Source organism: Elaeis guineensis, chromosome 13, assembly GCF_000442705.2.
Source record: "Elaeis guineensis isolate ETL-2024a chromosome 13, EG11, whole genome shotgun sequence".
Classification (NCBI taxonomy): Eukaryota; Viridiplantae; Streptophyta; class Magnoliopsida; order Arecales; family Arecaceae; genus Elaeis; species Elaeis guineensis.
In genome coordinates this window covers 26756285-26776955 of record NC_026005.2, presented here as the reverse complement: position 1 = coordinate 26776955, position 20671 = coordinate 26756285, and the positions used below count along the sequence as shown (strand labels likewise).

The 20671-nt window shown below is 37.1% G+C and overlaps 1 protein-coding gene across 8 annotated transcripts; it reads right to left on the bottom strand.

The window, feature by feature from the left end:
* Positions 1–2775: 2775 nt before the first annotated feature.
* Positions 2776–10396, bottom strand: LOC105034930 (uncharacterized). 8 transcript variants are annotated; one of them, XM_010910269.4, is made up of 11 exons: positions 10207–10396; positions 8489–8594; positions 8350–8416; positions 7945–8005; positions 7763–7854; positions 7499–7654; positions 6284–6553; positions 5009–5235; positions 3959–4183; positions 3434–3545; positions 2776–3255 (listed from the first exon to the last, which is right to left on the bottom strand). In XM_010910269.4, exons 1-10 carry the CDS (start codon positions 10284–10286, stop codon positions 3444–3446), a joined length of 1386 nt encoding a protein of 461 aa, XP_010908571.1. In that variant the 5' UTR covers positions 10287–10396; the 3' UTR covers positions 2776–3255; positions 3434–3443. The 8 variants fall into 8 exon arrangements, with proteins under 8 accessions (XP_010908571.1, XP_010908572.1, XP_010908573.1 ...); XM_010910270.4 differs by having other exon boundaries at positions 2776–3345; positions 7945–8002; positions 10207–10394; XM_010910271.4 differs by having other exon boundaries at positions 2776–3345; positions 8368–8416; positions 10207–10394.
* Positions 10397–20671: the final 10275 nt, after the last annotated feature.

Here is a 20671-nt window from a genome sequence, read left to right as displayed (position 1 = left end):
TATCTTTTGTCCAAGGACGACTATTGGATTTCACGTGATGTATGAATTGGGATAATGGGTGCTGTTGTTATAGGTTCTTGTTGTGGGTGCGATTTAGTTGTGTCGTGGTGTAAGCTTGGGTTTAGATTTTTGATATTCATGAAAGGGTCATTGTGGTAATTTCATCATCTGAGCTTTGAGCAGCCTGTCTTAAAAATAGATCTGCTCAAAACCCGGCCTGCCTTAGCTTGCGAAATTTTTTGTGCATTGTTTGCGGTGCAGAAAATCTAACGTGGAGTGCATCTTGTATTGTTTTATTGGATTACATGATCATTATTTTTTAATATATATTTAATATTTATATTTATATTTTTTTTATTAGAAATTTTGAATGATAAAAATATTTTTTTTAAAAAAAAATTATGACATCTTGTATCGATATTATGGTATCTTGCATTGAAATTATGATTTTTTGCATAGGATGTCATAATATTTTTACATGATGTCATAGAGAGGGAAGGATATTTTCGTTATGAAAAAATTGATAGTAATTTTTTAATGACGAAAATATCTTTCTTTCTTTATGACATCTGGTGAAAAAATAATGATATCCTGCATAAAAAGTCATAATTTCAACGTAGGACGTCATAATACGTCATAATATCCTAGAGGATGTCATAATTTTTTCGATAGGAGGTATTTTCGTCATTTAAAATTTTAAATAAAAAAGTAAAACTGCAGACATTAAATGCATGTTGAAAAGTGGTGGCTACGTAGTCCAATAGGACAAAGCAATGTGCTTCACGTTAAATTTTTTACACTGCAGACGGTGCACAAAAAATTTCTTGCCTTAGCTCAACCCCTTTAAAATGTGCATTTACAGTCCGGTGGGTCAGGTTGGGCTTACAAATTGAGCTCGGATTTGCAAGTGGTCGGAGCTTGAATTTATGTTAAGTTGATCCCAATCTGTTTCTCTCAGTTTGATCCAAATTTTAAATATTCATAAGAGGTGTAAGTCCGATCCTTTTCTCTTTTTTTGACTCCCAAGTTTCACCTCCCAACCCTAAGCCCCCAAACTCCAACAACCCCATCTCTGTCCGTGATGATGGCCACACTACACATGGCATCCGAGTTTCAGACCACTCACAACCTCCACCTTCATCTTAACAAGTCCTACCATCGTCTCTCCACTAACGGTCCCAAGCTCTCAGTTTTCTACTACTTTCACGAAGACTAGCTTCTACATCTGATCTAATTTCTATAACTGTTGCCTCATCGTCGGGCTCCACACTATTATCATCACTGTTGACTACCACCTCATGCTTGAGCATTGTCTCACCGATTTCATTGTGAAATGCCCAGGGTTGTTCCCCTGTTCTGCTTCTTTTTCGTCAAACTTGCTCTCTTTGGCATGCTCGGCAACTCTCCTCCTTCCCCAACCTCTCCATCTCCTCAATCATCCCATCTTTCTCAGCATGCTCGGCTCTTTTTGACCAAGCTAGGACTAGGATTTTTCCTCCCCGTCGATGCGCCTCCTCATCTGAAAGCCCGAAGCCCAATATATAGCAGGCTTGGGCTTGGAATGGAGGCCCAAACACTTAGCCGGGCCAGGCTCGAGTCTGGAAAATGATTATCTTGCCTTGAGTTAGAGTCCAGCCCAACCTGCCTAATAAACAGGTCTACTTAAAAAGTAGCACCCAAGAACCTAAATTGCAGGGATGAAGCTGTTTTTGTTGAAATAAATATTCCTCACTAATTCTCACTCTCTTCGTAGTTCAAGATCAGCAGTCTGGTGACAAGCAAAAGGATTTGGATTTTTTTTTTTTTTTTGGCCATATATAGACTTGTGCATTCCACAAGTTTTTCCACATTCAAAGCTGACATGGCCAACCAAGTATCAACCTGTAAAATACGAAACTGGTAAATAATAAAGCATATATTTACTGACCTCTCGTTAATTATTTCCACCAGGTAATTGAAGTCCGCTATTGTAGCCGAGTTCAAAGGATAGGAACATGTAATCTAGGAACTGGTAGATGAAATTATGCATATAGGGACCTTCTGCGAATCTCTCATGAACCACGTATCGAGCTGCAGAGCCGACTTTATATAAACCTGTTAGTTAGTGGTTTTTCATTTTTTTTGGTAAGAAACCTGTTTGTTAGTGGTTGATAAATAACTAGATATTGATTGGGGGAACTTATGCTAGTTTCTCCACGTCCATGACCATGGCCTAGCGGAACACCGTGACAGGCGCCCATCTTATAGGGACGGTACAATTATACGGACGGGTAAATGGTTGACCTTTTATATAGGGGCGTTCTACAGATTTCTCTTAGGACCCATTTCTATTTGCAGCAGCAGAGCTCATCAACACCATACGGTTCCTGTAACAGGAACTACGAATAATTAATGATCCGCTTAGTCGTCTTCTGTTAATTTTTGACAACGTATTTAAAGTCTGCCTCCTAAGTGCCGCGGCTTCTCCTTCTCCTACCTAGCACCATTCTTCTTCTTCTTCTTCTCGATCAAATCCATGGGGACCACGCTGGCTGAGGAATGCGGAGCACGTGGAGACTCTACCTTGGCATTCGCCTAAGGGTGGAGGACGATCCGGCGACGACGAACGGTGGACCAGCAAGAACTCCTTCCGGAATATGTCCGTGCGGCGGGCCTGATGGATGGTGCGGCCCACCCTCGCCATTCCTTACGATCCTAGTTTATAGCCTCGGTTCCCGCCATTTGCAAACGGAAAGGGAAAATTGAAATTTTGGCAAGAAGAAAAACGAACAAGAGTGAACAAAGTGTACAACGAGACCCTTTTATTTTTTGTAATTGTACATAAAATCTTTAGAGCTTTTGAAAGAAAAGACCTATATCCTCAAAAAAAGGAAAAGAAAAGGAATAAGAGTGATAAAAGCAAGAAACAGAATATTTTTTTTAGCAAACGCTAAACCACCAAGCTCTGTTTTGTGAGGAAACAAACAAACAGCCCTTATGTCAAGCTGGAAGGCAGGACAGACATAAACACGACACCATCCTTCACAGCTGTGGGGGGACCTCGCACACTCCCCATCATGGGAAGCCGAGCCATATGAATATCAAAGCCAACAACCAAGAGGACTCAGAGAGTGGGGGTTGGGATGTAGTGATTTGTTCAGTACAGGGAACCTTCCAAAACCTCCCATACTCGTTGAAAGGATGCTGCACAATATCCGAAGCCGGAGCAAAGTCTATGGCAAGGTAGAAATGAGAAGTCTCCGCCAGTATGTAGAACTGAAGCACGATGCAGAAGATAATTCACAGTGAAACCACACCAAATAAATTCACACGCAAATGTCATATGTCCGATGTCATTGTAATGGCCTATCAACAAGTCACATGATAAACTATCAAAAATAGCAAAAGCTTCAGGTTTAACTTTGACCTGAGAATGGCGATAGATGAGTATTACCTTTTAAGCTTCAATGCTGGGCAGGATTCCATCCCAAACCAGCATAGCCTTTGTTACCAACAGCTTGCAGTGGTTCCAAGATACCCTTTGTGGTGTTCCCCAGAGCCTCTCCCTAGAGAAGACACATTTCGTGGAAAAGAAAGAAACTAAAATTATTCAAACTAAAAAAATTATAAAAGTCAAAAATGTCCCACAGCCAAGCATCTAGCCAAAACGAAAGAAAGGAGTACAAATTCTGTTTTAAATAGGACCATCACTGGATACGCTTTGGCCCCTGGTTGGGTGGACCCTATATGCATATACACATCCATACGGACATGTGTGTTTATGTGCGTGCAGTGAGAAATATAAATAAGACATAAAAATACCGGTGATTCTTTATGTAATTACCATAGTGCTGAGTTGGTAACACATTTAGACCATAAAGATGCATTTTTTTTGAAACATAACATATCTAGGTGCCAACCCAATTCATAAATGAGAGATGCACGGGGTAACACAAGCTTAAATGATTCTTAAACATACATGTTTCCAGCCCATGCTCTCAAGAATCCTTCTAGCATAACTTCCAGTTCCAAAAGATATGTCCGCTGCTTCTGCAGCAGCTTCTTCCGCATCACAAGGCTGTGAAGGTGATCCCAGCTCATGAAACTTACTGTTCTCCACATTCTTTTGTCCTGGGCCTATACCAAAACCTCCATGTAGCATTCTTCTCTCAGCAGCTCTATCTCTATAAGCTAGATTCTGGTGCTGTAACCATGGCAGGAAGACATGAATACCTGTTACTGTCGTGCCTTCAAAGCCACATATTTATTATGAAAGAGAAGTGACATAACACTGTTAGCCAACTACCACAGACGTAACCACATCTCCTAATTGACAAGGCATAACAGAATCACATGCAAATTTAAAGCCCATGTGGATACCCCTCTAAATTGCAGATGTCAGGTTCAGATTGTATATTTCTCGTGAAAGAATGATTGATGTTCTTTCGCAACATCAACAACTGGATCATGCCTTGCATGGATATCAAAGCTGAATCATTCTTTCGCATGAAGGATCCAACCCAAACCCACAGATGTCATCACATGTTCTGATCATAAATGCATAACAGATCCATGCTGTTTAGGCAAGAAATAGTAGACAATGACTAATGGACTTATCCAAGCAGATATGCAAGGAGGCAGCACAAAAGATACATTTTTGTACTAAATGAGATGTATTACTTTCATAACACGTTAAAATTGTTGATAAACTTTAGTAACAATGGTTGAAGCTTATGATTATGTATAACCTTTTAAGAGATCCCTAAGAAATGTTTACATTTTAAAACCATCATTCATGGTTTTTCTGGAATGAATGAATTGCATTGGTCAATATATCAGGTGTCATGAAACAGGTGTTCATCCTATTGCATAACACCGGGCCCCAAATTATTTCCATCATCATCACACAAGTGACTTTTTTTTCATGGGACTTGGCCTTGATAAGGACAACTCCATAAAAATGGTATATAAGACATGTTTCGTGCAATTATATAAAAATTTCTTTTTATGATGGTAAACAGCAAATCACCTTCTTTACTGTAACAGGAACCTGATCGATGCGAGCAGACAAATTATCTTGATTGGCTGCCTTTGCAGTGTCAGATCCATAGAATGGATTTGAACTATGGTGCATGCTACTTTGCAGATCAGCATATAAATCAGGGAAGCCCCAATCTTTGGTTGGGTTAGAAGAATCATACTTTGATACAGAAGTCAAGTGTCTTGGGCATGGGGTCCTCAACCTGTAAACTTTCCCTGAAAAAAAAAAAAAAACACAAGCGACAAAGTAAATAAATATCAGCATTCCGCAACAGCATTTAACATTGATAAGAAAGAACAATGATTGGAAGCTGGATGGTGATTGCACCCATTGGTGTTAAAAGAAAAGGTTAGATATTAGTGGCCAACTACTCCTGGGTAAGTTGGCTCAGCACCTGCCTCTCTTAAAGTGGAGACCGTGTTTTTGCTTCTCTGCAAAGCAGTCCTGGAGACTTTTCAAATACTTTCACAGTGCCAGCTGGTCTGACAGGCCCAGGTTGTGGTTCAATAGTCTCACATATGTCAGCATATTTACCCATAAATAAGGGATTAAGAATATGAACAACTCATAAAATGGATAACTACATGATGAGAAGGCACAATCCTGTTTCAGACAATGCAATTCTAACCTAATAAACATAAAATAGCAACCAAAATTCAAAACCAAAGTAATGGGAACAGAGTAAAAGTGCCATCATTTGGGATCACCAATATCATCTGAACATATTACTGGAGACATGAATTATGGATGTAAATCTGGAGTCCAGAGTCCACTTACATGGATAAGTGCAAGACTTATGTCAAAAAAAAAAAAAAAAGATTATGGAGTGTATAGGTAAATCAGTAACAGAAATTACCATACCTCAGAAAGAATAAAAAAGTTTTAATCTTGTGTTATATTTCATACCCTGATGTACCTAGTCTGGCATTAACTTCAAACAAGAAAGGGGAAAGAAAAACAATCAGCAGCCATATTCAAAACACTGCAAGGAAAGATGCAGTGCTTTTAACTATAACATCCATGAAGACCAAATTATATTTTACAGCTCTACTTCCAAAAAAAGGTGACAGGTAACTAAAACTCCCTTCGTATCAAAAGAAAGTGAAGGTCAAGCAAATGCTTTCCAATGGAAAGTCAACAAGTCAGCACTCAATAGGTTTTTCACATGCTAATCATGAATGCATTGTAAACAGAGAATATGAGTGAAAAAGAGAGTGAGCAAATGTGTGTGTGTGTGAGAGAGATAGAGAGAGAGAGAGAGACCTGATGCAACACCTACTAGATCCAAATGAACTGCACGGATGGCAGCAGTTTTTAGGACACCACCACCAGCTGGCACAGAAGGATGCAGCTTACTGGAACGCCTGACCAATCTTCCTATCAGTTTAGCTATCTGATGTCTTTTCTTTGTGTGCTCTTTAACAATTTCCCAGTCCCATAGATCAACTGTGGCAAAAGATGGTATGCCCTCATCATCTAAGGTTGCAACCTGGCCATACTGAGCTTTCCAGTTTTCTTCATCCCATGATGCATCTGATTTTGAAGTAAAGTTATTACTGAGAGGGGAAATCACATAGATAGTCATGCAGAAAGGCAAATTGGATCACTTCTAAAAATATCTTTTTTCTTTTCCTTTAGGACTCGATTGGTCCACAGGAAGAAGTTTTCTTCTCAGGAAGTTACTTCTTGGGAATATAATTTTATCATTTTTGGTTGACCATGCGAAATTGGCTTATGTATGGTTGAACATCCATTTTCCTGAAAAAACTATATAAAATATCTATTATGCCCTTAATAGATATAAATCCATACCTTTTTGCTCCCAAACTTTGTATAAATAGTAATATTATATTTATATTAATATAAATATAATATTAATATATAATAATATAACATTAGATCATAATAATTTATTATATTAATATAATACTAATACATATGTATGAATATTATATTAATATTTTAATATAATAAATTTATTAATATAGATATAAGTACGATATTAAATATAATACTATATTGATATAAATATTAATATATAATAAATATTATAATATTTATATTAATATAAATATTAAAATTTTGCTATAGATCTTAAAATGATATTTTTGAAAAGAAAAAAGGATCATTAATAACCATCCCGTGGGAAGTTTCAAAACCTATCTCTCCTGTGGGTTTCCATTTCCCATGAAACATGAAAAATATTTTTTTATCGAAAGAGATTTTTTCATTTTTTCTTATCTTAAAACTCCAACCAAACAAAGGAACTCCTCTCTACTTCTCATGAATTGCCTTCCCCCCTCTCCATTTCCCATGAACCAAACAAGTCCTTAATCTTTTCATGTTGATGGACAAGCATAACTTAAAACCATGATCTCAACATTGCAACATTCCTGTTAACAAGTTCTGGTCCAGAAGCAACAAAATTATGGTTACAGTAGATGGAACAACCAATGCACAAAAGTTTCAAATGATTACCTCCTTCTAAAAGTCTATTGCTCGACCTAAATACATTTTGCTCATCCTCAGAGATCAACTCACCTTCTACTTGCTGATATGTAATGCCACAGTAACAGCCGGGCAACTTACCTGAGGATGGCTGATCAGACTGTTCTTCATAAGAGATCTGACTTCCTACTCAATAAAACCCTCATTAAGTAAGTGTTCATCATATTAGGTCTCTTCACAACAAGCGGTAGAAAAGTCAGCAACAGTGCACTTGACAATTTTAGTTATACTCACTGTTTGTTTGTGAAGTTGTTGATAAGCTATCAGCATGGATATCTGAATTGGAATAACCCGATAAATATAGATTAATCAGTGTTTCTTCTAGCCTGGACAAACAAAAAACTCATTGATTAAATAACCCTATTAAAAGCAATCAATTTTTGGTGAAACACATCATGAGGTTTCCAGCAGCAGACCACTCAGATGGAGGACTTGGAATATCAGACTCATCACCGGTTGCATGTGCAGGCATATCTACTGAAAAGCAACAGAAAAGGACAATGTTATGGTTATTTAGGGTTAGTGCATGATAGTCCCATAATATAGAGGTGGCAAACTATCATGCCTACACAACACTTTGAGATGTAGAGTTTTCAACACAAGCGAATTCATCACAAAACATATATATGGGCCACCATGTCAGTCAGCGAACAATACATAATTCAAATACTCACTAATTTATTGAGTGAAAATGGATCAAAGATTCAGAATTGCAAAACATAGTGGTAAAGCAGCCAGTTTAAAAGAGAGGTAAACTAGGCTTCAACAAGACCAAAGAACTTTTGGCAGTATGGATATGGAATTCAGCACTTACAACATACATTTCTTGTCTTTGTTACCTTCACCCGGAGCAGAGCTTGTAGATTCAACAGCTTGAGATTCATCACCCTGTTTAGAATTAAAGGAAATCATATAAATAGCCTGCTAATATGACAAAGACCAGCAGAACAGAACCCCTACCTTGATACTTGATAATGGAACATAGTTTCCATCCTCATATGTGTAGTAAAGACCATCTCTACTACTGTAATACCATCCAGCACCGGGATCATGATAAAAGCCGCTACTGCAACACAATAAGCCAAAACAAATTAGGACTAATGGAAATGACTAAATGGTAAACAAGAAATTCACTATTGGCTATGCAAAAATCAGTAGAAAAACTAAATGAAAATGCCAAGCATAGAAGTAAGCTAAGATACTGAAACTTGGGGGCCAAACATGACAATGGATGATCATTATGCATGAAGCTAATTTTTGCAGTCAAAAAACATGAATTACCACACAAGGAGTGTGGCATCTTGTATGTAGCAAACCCACATAAAACATTAGTTGATGGAAAGTCCATTGGATGGGTGAAAGACCCCTTGATAAAAATGAACCTTAAAAATCCCAATGACAAATTAATTCTCTATGTGATATTACAGATAAATGGACTTTACATTTTTTCAGTTTATTGCTGTAGCGTTGTAGAGTAGTGCATTTCCCAAGATCAATTCTTGCCTTGTTTTCTCTTCGTTTAGACTCGTTACAGGACTAGCTGAGTTTTGGTTGGCTTGCTTTGTTGGTGCGAACTCATCATCATTTGCATGACTTTTGCAGTAGATTTCAATTCTACAAACAGGTCTTCCGACTTTTGTAGTGAGGTCCTTTTCTTGCCAAAAGCTGCCTACCCTAAGAACTCAGCATTTACAAAAGTAGGGCTGACAGTAGGTAGAAAGCTAATCTAGAAACTTCTAAATTTCAGTACTTCATATTATGGATCATACTGCAGACTCCAGACATGTAGAGTAAAAATTGCAAGCTAAGTTTGTTAGTGCCACAAACTACTGAAAACATGTACGAATATATCAAGTGCATCTATTGTTTGCTTATAGGTATATGTATAAAGCAAGCTAACATAGTGCCTCAATTTTCCCATTACATAAATTTATTGATGAAGCTAAACATGTTTGCCACGTTATTTTTCTACACTGTGATTACTGCCTTGTCCCACCCTCATGTCTTTTCCGTCTTCAGCCTTGCTACAGCAATATACAATCTGCTCATTTGATTATAAATGGGATGTCTACTTTTATCACCACGATCAAACAGGCTCTCTTCAATGTCTTGCAATCACATTTCCATTCCGTGAGCAAGTCCACCATCCTCGTTCCTGGTGTATCCAATTTGTTCCAAGCCCCACCTCTCTTCTTCGTCGATGTCGCTAGCCTGCAAATTCCCCACTCTTCTTTGCAATAAGAACCAACAAACATGATCATGTCACAAAAGTTAAACCCTAAAATAAACCCTGAACCAACGAGGCAGGCCAAAGGAGGACTATATCCTAAGAATCCTCTTCCTATATGTTTCCTCAGTTCCTTCTTAGATTTCCCTTGAGGATTTTCATACCAGTTAAAAGATTCTGCTTTTGTGTTGATTCCTCAGGTACAAGCACCTCCGACCCAATCAATAAACTACCCTAATTCTGATGAAACATGATTCACCGAAAATTAAGGGACGGCGTAACTCTCTGCCGAAACCTTCACCAAGACTTGCGAAATAAACGTCATCAATACGGCTAAAGAAGATTGAATTTTGAAAAAAGAATTCCAAACCCTATACAAAGCACTGGGATTCGAAATTTTTTTCAAAAAAGCCCTAGAATTACGAGGACGGAGCGATTCTTTCGAACCAACCTGGCATGGTAGTAGAGCTTCGACTCCTCGTCCCATTCGAAGGAGCAGTCGCTCTCCCGAGCGCCACCCTCCTCCGCCATCTCTCCGGAGACCACCCCACCACCGTCCCGATACCGGTTCGTAAAATCTAAAATCCGGCAGATTAGGCTCGATTTCGGGTAATCTATTTGAGCAAGCCTAAATCAATCCGATAAGTTCGCAACTCAAGTTCCGTGGGCATGGTCCTATAGGCCAGCAGGCCCATATATAAAATTTAAGCTAAGATTAGAATGGATTGTTAAAAAAATATAAACTTTCGGACATACCAACATGAAATATGTAGGAAATCCAGTTCAATCCCAGTAGATTTTCCAAACAGACTCTAAATGTTTTAGTTTTTCTATCATATTTGCAGGTTTAAGCAATATCTGATAAATATTTCTACTCACTGGTATTTTTTTGAGAATAATATATGACAAGTGAAGTTGGTTCTGATCAATTCAAGTCCCCAGCCTTCCGGTGGAAAAGCGACATTCATGCAGATATATATTAGCAATCCAACCATGGAAATGGAAATGACTGCTCAAAATTCTAGTTAGGGCAATGAATTTCAAATGACATCTTCTTGTATGTTTTTTTTCTTGTTGTTTATGGATGACACTTGTCGATGCAAACAATAATACCATGCATATCGATGTCTCTTTACGTGTTTTGGTTACATTATTTTTCCTGAATCCCTTGCAAATCAAAGAGAAAGGATACATTTTGGTTCTTCTATTATTTATTTATTTTTAGTACTTGGTCAAAATTTAAGAAACCTCTGATAAAATTTTCAACAAAAATACAATGTTTATCAATTGGTCCACCAGGGGATAAAACTTGACACTACCACTGCTTTGCACAAAATAATTTAGGCTTACCTTTTTTTGCTTCGGTGAATATGGTAATATATTGATTTGATGGGTGCGTGCACACCAACATTGTCAATAGTGTTAATAATGCTGCATCCAAACAATGGAAACTTAAGGAAGCCTCCATCCATCCGGGAGAACATGATAAGAAAAGCTGAAGAAAGCAATGAAAGGTGAAATATATCTAATGTTGGTACATGCAGAGTTGATTATCATATGACGAATAATTGAAAGTGTTCCCATAGAAATTGTGGAATATCCATTTTGACCTATTTGTGATAAAGCACAAATTTTAAGCTGCAGACCACGTAACACATTCTAATTGATGAATTCTTATTCACTAATTGCATACAACAAGTAGTTGTGCTAGGCACGCTTTAACTTTTTCGCATGCAAGGTGTTGCACCAGTGCACGTGAGGTGGTGTAATCATTCATCAATATAAGCTTTGTGAGAAAAATATAAGATATATCCTAATGGTGGCACGTCAAGTATTTCCCGCCTTCAATTCTGATTCAGCATTGGCTAAACCATCTAAATAGAGTATCTTAATCTAGAAGAATTATTGGATTTGATATGAATCACTTTTGTTAGTAGAAAAGATTGGATAAAATCCAAAAGCAAAACATGTTGTATCGAAAAATTGAATAATGTTAGTTTCTAAAGATCCCAAATCGCTAGTACCTTATCAATTTAGATTTTTTTTTTTTTTTTTAAAAAGAGTAACCTTTTGATCTCTACGTTCCAGTGCCATTTTTTAAGAGTAATATGCACTGGATGATCAGAGACAATTTTCATCAATTTGAGCCTTAAAAATGATTGGTCGAGATGAGATTTTTTTTTTTTTCAAGAATAACTCTAATTGAATATATCTCTCATTTTGAGAAGAATTAAGCAAACTGGTTGAATATGAAGCCAATATACAAGTCAAGATTTACCTTATGTAAGATTTTAGCTTTTTATAATAATTTCTAGTTATATCTATTTTGGAAATATGCAACCTCATTTAAATAGAAAAGGAATTGAATTTGAATTGTGTAAAGATTGACTTCATTTATATGAATAGAGGCTTTGTAACTCTATTTTATAATTTATTAATAAAATAAAAGAGGACCTAGATTCTATTTTTATCAATTTTCTTATTCTCTATATTTTCTTTAAATTGACTCGAGTTGAATTGATTGAAGGAATTTGTTCATTCTCCTTGATCAGATCAGGTTATATTTATGTGCCAGTGAACTGTCTAAGGGATGGCTATCCTCTAATACTTCTTACTATTAATTCCTAGCAAAAGCAAAATTTGATCCTAATTCACTTGACATAATTACCAAAAACTTTACCCATTTGGTAAACTAGTGCTTTATTACTATTGCTTAGAGGTACTTTTTTCAATGCAATGATAATTTCGAAAACATGGATACAGCTTTGATTTTTATTAATTTATTATTGAATCATTTGCACATTGCAGAGAAAAGGTTGCATGTTATTGATCTACGGATCACTTGCCATGATGGTGGTTTTTGTTGATGCATCACCATCTTGCTAGAGTAGCACCAATGCACCATGCTAATACTTCTTGCATTTACACCTAATCCATATTTAATGCATGAATATTCATAAGTGTTATTATTTAGACAAATTGCATGCTCCAACATGTTATGATAACTTTATTCAATAATTATTACAATGTCATTGTTAGTTATCTTTGTAATTGTATTCAAGTTTTTCACAAATTAAATATTAAATAATTTTTTATTTTTAGTAAAAACATGATCCCAATCTTTTTGAAGTACGAAGATTCATGTAGGCATGTATTTAATCTCAAGATCATTCATAAGAAAAATTTTGAGTACTTATATAGGAGCAAAAAATCTAAAAAATATCTTCAAGCTAACTTTTGTTAGATAAGATCTTGGGTTGTTACAAATGGTATCAAAATCGAATCAATCAATAATATGTAGACTAGAAGATATTATATTATGAGTTCATTGGGACTAACCATGAGCCAATCATTGTATTTATGAATAAATTTATATTTTTAGTCATATATTGATTATTCGTTGGAAAGATCTTGGGTAGTTATAGAAAGTAAAGAAATTCAAATAATATCTTTCGATTAATCTTTTTGGATGAGATCTTGAATCATTACTGTTAGACAATACAATCGATCCTCGACTCTGACCCTACATCAGTCGAATGAACAAATTACACCGACTCACAATCGGTTGATCGACCGATAGTCGGCTATTATCAACCAACAACAGATAACTCAGTAAACCTCTGACCGAAGACCATCAGCATATCAGAATTACCGATCGATGCTCATTCAGATCTTTAGGACTATCGACTTACCACTATTACCAACATATAGTCGGCCTATCTTCTCAACATACCACCTAACCGTTATAAACAGTTATTGATTACGTGTCATAGTTATTAATGGGCATAAATAATCCATTAACTCCATGATTATGGCCTGATAATTTAGCACTATAAAAAATAAGACCACGTGCTCGATAGTTACATCAGAATCATGTATAAAAGAGAGGTAAATGAACAGCACGGGTAAGGCAATTCTGAACGAAGACTGCCATTTCAAATTTTTTTTATCTATTATTCACCAACCCCCTCTCTGACTTAAGCATCGGAGGGTCTCCGTCGGACACAATTTCGGTCTATGAGGACTTCGTTTTACAGGTGCTCTTCACCGACGACGAACGCAACAGAGGATTGGCCGCAATAGATTGGTGCACCAGATAGGAAGACACTATAATCAACCATGCCGAAAATCAGAGCTCAACACTCGATTAAATCGGCGAGACAGTCTTCCCGTCGGAAAGATATTCATCCCCTACCTCCAATGGTAGAGCCCAGTTCTTCGCGTCCTGTGGTCACCACAGACGCACAGATTGCTGCACTCATGCAGCAAATGAAGGTTTTGATGGAGGCGGTCCAAAGCCTCCAGCAGCAGCATGTTGAGAATAGTGTCCCAAAGTCAATCGTTAGTCTGTTGACGGTTGTGCTCATTTTTTATATTTGTACATGAATTATGAATTAATAAAAATTATTTTGATATTTTTCATCATAAAATATTTCATCTTCTAATGAACTCCTATGTTGTGGTGAAGTTCTTAGGACTATTTAGACTCGACAAAGGAGGATTTGTCATTTAGTCCTTAAATCTGTTCGCGACCAAATGATACGTTGTTACCAAGGACGACAATGTTTATCAAGCATAGATCGTTGTGTGCCATATAGGTTGGTTGTCCTCTTAACCAATGAGTGTAGAGACACTGGTATGGCATACAGGTGAGATGTAAGGGTACATCTGCACTGAACGTGACCGACTCCGGAGCTATTTTTGCTATCAAGATTTGCTCCGATGGAATATGGGTATAAATATCCCTCCGACCTGAGACCGCCACGGTGACTTGCAAGCAACTCACTGCACTTAGACACTGGACTACCTGAATTTTTAATTCAGTGACGGAAGGCTGCGGGGTGTAGTCAAGTACTTGACTTGTCGGAGCGTGTGTCAAGATGGGATTGACCACTCCAGTTTAGGAGCTGTGTACAGTCGTATTTCAATTTAGCAAAATCTTGGCCAGGGTAGTCTTTGTGAGGAGTCACAGGACTGTTTGAGTTGAGTATGATTCGGATGATCTGATCAGGGTTGACAGTTTAACCCTGAGTCGTCCTAAACACAGAGGTCAAAAGGATGAATTATACAGTAACCATATTCACGTAGGTTCTGAGTGTTGCGATTGCGACCTTTCGACCTATCCGATCGTCGGGTACCATTGCTAGATGGTCATTTCGATTAGTACAGGAATTGGTTCCTGTGCTACCGGCTTAGGTTCGAACCTGCAGGGTCACACACATTAGAGGTTCTTATCTGATCTGATGGCTGATGTAGAATCCTACATGTTTGAGACTCAGTGATCGAGAATCAGGATTCTCTGATCACGAGTTCAACACATTATTGGTACCGGGGTCAAGAGTCCCACTGGTTGGGATTTTTCGATCAGATTTACATATCGATAAATTTTGATGCCTGATTGTCCATCGAATTTGGACTCAGTATTTATGAGAGATTTAATTAGTGATTTGATCACTAATTAACTCAATTTGATTGAGTAATTATTTTTGGATCAAGTCCAATTGAATTGGATTCAGTTGGGTTTGACCCGATTAGGTTAAGAGTTGACCTAATCATCGAGATGGTTTGGTCCCTGATTTGATCAGGGGTTGGGCTTAGTCAATTCCTGATTTGATTAGAACTTTATTGAGCCTAATTAAGCCTAATTAAGTTGAGTTTAAATTAGTCTAATTGGACCTAACTTATTTGGTTCAATTAGGTTGGTTTAAATAATTAAACCACCTTGACCCAATCTCCATGCGCCACCTCACTTCCATTGCACCCATTTGAATTCATGAGAAGGAACTTCTCATGAATTTTTTTCTCACGCCAAGCCCTCTCCATGCCCCACTTTAATGTGCCAAATGGATGGATAAGGATGATTGGTTGGCCATTCAAATTCAAAATAAAGTTTGAATTTGAATGCAATCAATCTTGACACTTTATCCCTTTTTTTATGTCTTATTTATTACATGAGAAAAAAGTTTCTCATGAAATCACTCCATGCATAATTTAAGCCACGCCTCACGCCTTTAGTGGATAAGGAATGAGTTGGTGTCCATTTGAATTCAAATGAGCAATTACTCATCTTTATCCTTTCTTTTGGATAAGACGTTTGACGTTGTTATAAAAGGAGGAGAAGAGTGGGGCATGCAAGATGAAGATTTTTGGAGAAAAATTCTGGGGCGTGAGAAGTCTTGTGCGTGAGAAAGAAGTCCATATCCTTCCAAGAGAAAAAGAAAGAAAAGAAAGAAAAGTGGGTGCAAGGTTTCCAATGAGTTTCCTAGAGTTTTAACCTGAGGTTCGGGAAGTGAGAAAGTGAGCTACGAGTGTCATGAACCCACAAAATCTCAAGAAGATCTTCAACATCTTCTCAAGCACATCTGATGATGATCTAGAGCATTCGAAGAATCGACAGACATCGATCGAAGGAGTTCGATCAGCATCTACCGTCAAAAGGGCTCTACAACGAGCTAGCACTCGTAAGGAGTCGATCAGATCAGGAGCTTCATGTGGATGATCTGCAGAGGTCAGACACACTATGTGGCTGCATCACGATGATCAAACTCTTCCGACGATGATCAGATTACGGCGATCTACTACCCGCACAAAGGTATTGTGTTCTGAACACATTACAGTAAAGTGTTTACTGTTTGAATTTGAATTTCAAATTTAAATGAATGCATGCTATATATCATATTTAGATCCTAGTGTAGGGTATATTCATGTTAATTAATTAAATTAATTAATATCTTTCCACTTTAAAATCATAATTTTGAAAAAGTTTTAAAATTATCATTTTACCCCTGCACTGAATTTTTCCTACAAATGGTATCAGAGTGGGTTCTTAGATATGATATATATATTTGCATGCATAGATTAAGTTGTAATCTAAAAGTTTAAATTTAAAATTTAAAATTTAAAATTTAAAATTTAAAATTTGAATGTTGTTCGAAATTCAAAATTCAAAAAAAAAATTGAAATTCAAAATTTAAAATTTGAATTTTAAAATTTAAATTTTGAAATTCAAAATTTAAAAATTTGAAATTCAAAATTTGAAATTTGAAATTTGGGTGAAATTTTAAATTTGAAATTCAAAATTTGAAATTCAAAATTTGAAATTCAAAATTTGAAATTCAAAAATTTAAAATTTAAAATTTATTTAAAATTTGAAATTTAAAATTTAAAATTTAAATTTTGAAATTTAAATTTTGAAATTGGTATATTTAGATATACTTGATCCAAGTAGCAAGTAATCGAATTGGGTTAGTTGCCATGGCCATCCGGTCATAGGAGAAAAGTAGGGTTTAAAGGTCCTCTCCTTCCATTCGATGGGGTCTCCTATGGCGGTAGGGGTGCCGCTGCAATTATATCCCATACAGATGAATCAGTGAAAGAAATTAATTGTAAAGGTTCAATTATAAAATTTATCATTAGATCTAAACAAATATTCATGATTTATTTTGATTGAGTTATTTTCTATTATGTAATTAGCAATAGGATTGCTATTTATGAAATGTGCTGATCTATTTGTGAAATGAGTCAACATATTTGGTGAACAGAAAATAAAATCTTTCAAATTTAAAAATTATTATCGAAATGCCAAACCCTGACCCATCAGCCCAAATACTTAATTAAAAGAATTAAGTGTTGTCTAATAGGTCTAGAATTGTGAATTAAGATCTAAGATAATTGCATAAACTTGTGGGTCAATGGATTAGATGGATTAGATCCATAATTGGGTTAGACCTAAGGTTAGTTTAAAGAAATGGACTCAATTAGAGTAATTGGTCAAATCTAATCAAAAGTTGAATTAGATTAGGTCAAGGATACTCTAGACTCAACTCCAATAGTTGTAGTTGAATGGGTCCATGTCTTTAACTAGACAAGATGGACTTAATTCATGGCTACGCGGTGGAACCCTATTTAATAAGTTGATCAAATTAAAACTAATGAACTGGTTGGTGTCTAAGGAAAGTTTGGCATTTTGATCAGTGGTTTTTAAGCGGGAGCTACTCACAGTGATTCGATCTCTGACGAGTTAATGGCTTATCCCCACCACTAATCTCACTTATCTGGCTAACCTGATGAATTAGGTTTTGATTAGATCACTTGGTGATTAGGGCTCACCCATATCATTAGGTAAATCAGTTTGACTGATTTAGGTGCTCCTAATGCCAGCTTTAATTAAATTCTTTTTTAATCTGACTTGGTGAAGTCAGTGGGAGGATTGAAATTGGCTGGATATTTTTTTCTCATCTATCCTTTAATAAAATCCTCAAAAAAAATTATTAGGTCCCTAAAAATGATTAAGTTATATTGATAACTAAGTCATAGCCTCCCATTAAGTGAGTGATAATGAGTCCATTAGTTTAATAATCATTGGAGGCCCAAAGGCCTGGTGCTTATTGACTAATGGAATTATCATTCATAATATGATAATTTGGTTTGAGTCTTTTTGATGGTGGTCAGGTTGGCCGACCAAAGTCGGGCCTGATCATTTATTAGTCCGATTCACCAAATCAAATCATGTTAATGGTTGAACCTAACCAGATCTTTTCAGTGGAGGCCAAAGCCTACTAATTAGGTTCTGGGGCAAAATCAATTACTAGAAGTTGTTTAGAGAAACAACTGGTTATGAACCTACCCATAGATGCACATGGGTTGACCAACCAAAGCTGGGCTCATGTGTAGTCTGTGTGGATTCTAGTACCCACTAAGGAATTAAAGTAATTCCTCGAATTGGAGGTTGAGGCTACCAGTTCATAAAAATACTGGGAGAAACTTTAGACTAAAGTCCAAGTCTTTAGTATTTATAATTTATGTACTAATAGAGGTTTGATTTTTCTTTATGCAGCTATGGCCACTACCCTGTCCCTCCGATCATTATTAGATAATGACAAGCTCATGGGACTTAATTTCGATAGCTGGTATCGAAAATTAAAAATTGTCCTTGAGCATGAGCGGATCCTTTATGTAGTAACGGATCCGGCACCTGAGGAACCAGCCCCGAACGTTAGAGGGACGGTCCGAGACACTTATCAGAAGTGGCTCAACGACCGCACCACCGTTCAGTACATTATGCTGACGGTAATGAATGATGAGTTCAGTCGCAGGTTCGAAAATGCCCAGCCACAGGAGATGCTTCAAATGTTGAATGACTCTTTTGGCATGCCTGACGACGTTGAAAGGCACAAAACTAGTTGTGCCATTTTCAATGCTCGGATGAGGGATGAAGCCTCAGTCACTGATCATGTACTGTACATGATCGAAATGATTGAGCGCCTAACTAAACTGGACTTTTTCCTGCACGAGCAGCTCGGTAAGGATGCGATCCTTAATTCATTGCCCAAGTTCTTCCTCCCCTTCCTTACTCATTTTCGGATGACAAAGCCTGCAGTGAACTACCACGGTTTGTTGGGGTTGCTGCAGAACTTTGAGAAGGATCACCAGCTCCATAAGGAGTCGGTGAATGTTGTGGGAGGGTCTTCTTCTGGTCGTCGACCTTTTAAGAAAGGGAAGAAGAAGAATAAGAAGGTGCAGCTGCATGCTGGGACATCTGCACAGGGTCAGACCAAGAAGCGCAAGCCCGACCAGAGCCAGGCGAAGTGCTTCTTTTGCAAGAAGCAGGGGCACTGGAAGAGAAACTATCCTCTATACATTGCTTCCCTGGACTTGAATAGGCCGAAGAAGAAGCAAGGTACTTATATGATAACACCTTGCAACTTTTTCATTTGTGATACTACTGCTTGGGTATTGGATATCGAAAGCCTTTATCATATTTGCAATTCGATGCAGGGTCTGCAGGTCAGTAGGAGATTTGATGAAGACGAGAGATTTCTGAACGTTGGAGATGGAAGCAAAGTTTCAGTTCTAGCATTAGGAATCATGAACCTTATAATCAATTCTCGAAACGTAATTCTGAATGAATGTCACTATTGTCCAAGCTTTTTATTAAATATTATTTCTGTAGGCCTTTTGGCCATGAACGATTATCAATTTTTAATAAAAAAAAATATTTGTAATATCATTTTGAATGGTGTTACAATGTTTGTTGGACAACTTAATAATAAAATTTACTTTCTATCACAACCTGTTAATGTGGTTCAAACCTCCGGTAAACATCTTAGAATAGATAATGTGTCAGAAGTCTACCTTTGGCACTGTAGGCTAGGTCATATCAATAAGAACAGGATAAACAGGTTGGCTCAAGAAGGAATTCTTGAAGTAGGTGATTGTGAATCACTTCCAACGTGTGAGTCCTGTCTTTTTGGTAAAATGACCAAATCACCTTTTACTGAAAAAGGTGAGCGAGCCAGTGAACTCTTGGGTTTGGTACATTCTGATGTATGTGGACCCATGAGCTCAAGTGCAAGAGATGGATATTTTTACTTCATAATCTTTACAGATGACCTATTGAGGTATGGGTATGTCTATTTAATGAAGCATAAATCAGAATCATTTGAAATGTTTAAACTATTTCGAAATGAGGTAGAAAAACAAACTGGAAAGTGTATTAAAACTCTTCGATCTGATCGAGGAGGTGAATACCTTTCCAATGATTTTCTGACATATCTTGGGGAGAATGGGATTCTCTCTCAGTGGACTCCTCCTGGAACACCACAACATAATGGTGTATCTGAAAGGAGAAATCGGATCTTGTTGGACATGGTTCGATCCATGATGATGGGGTTTGCTGGTCTGTCGATCTCTCTCTGGGGATATGCGCTCGAATCGGCTTGTTACCTTCTAAATAGAGTTCCGAGTAAGTCTGTAACCAAAATGCCATATGAGATATGGATAGGACGTAAGCCAGTACTCTCGCACCTAAGGGTTTGGGGGTGTCCGGCTTATGTTAAATGTTTAATTACGGACAAGCTTGGACCTAAGTCTGACAAGTATAATTTTATAGGGTACCCAAAAGAGATTAAAGGGTA

Coding starts and splice junctions, on each gene's coding strand:
- LOC105034930 (XM_010910269.4), bottom strand. CDS start 10,286: ATGGCGGAGGAGGGTGGCGCTCGGGAGAGCGACTGCTCCTTCGAATGG. Junction 8,595..10,206: donor AAGCTCTACTACCATGCCAG/GTTGGTTCGAAA, acceptor ATTGTGTTGCAG/TAGCGGCTTTTATCATGATC. Junction 8,417..8,488: donor TTCCATTATCAAGTATCAAG/GTAGGGGTTCTG, acceptor AATTCTAAACAG/GGTGATGAATCTCAAGCTGT.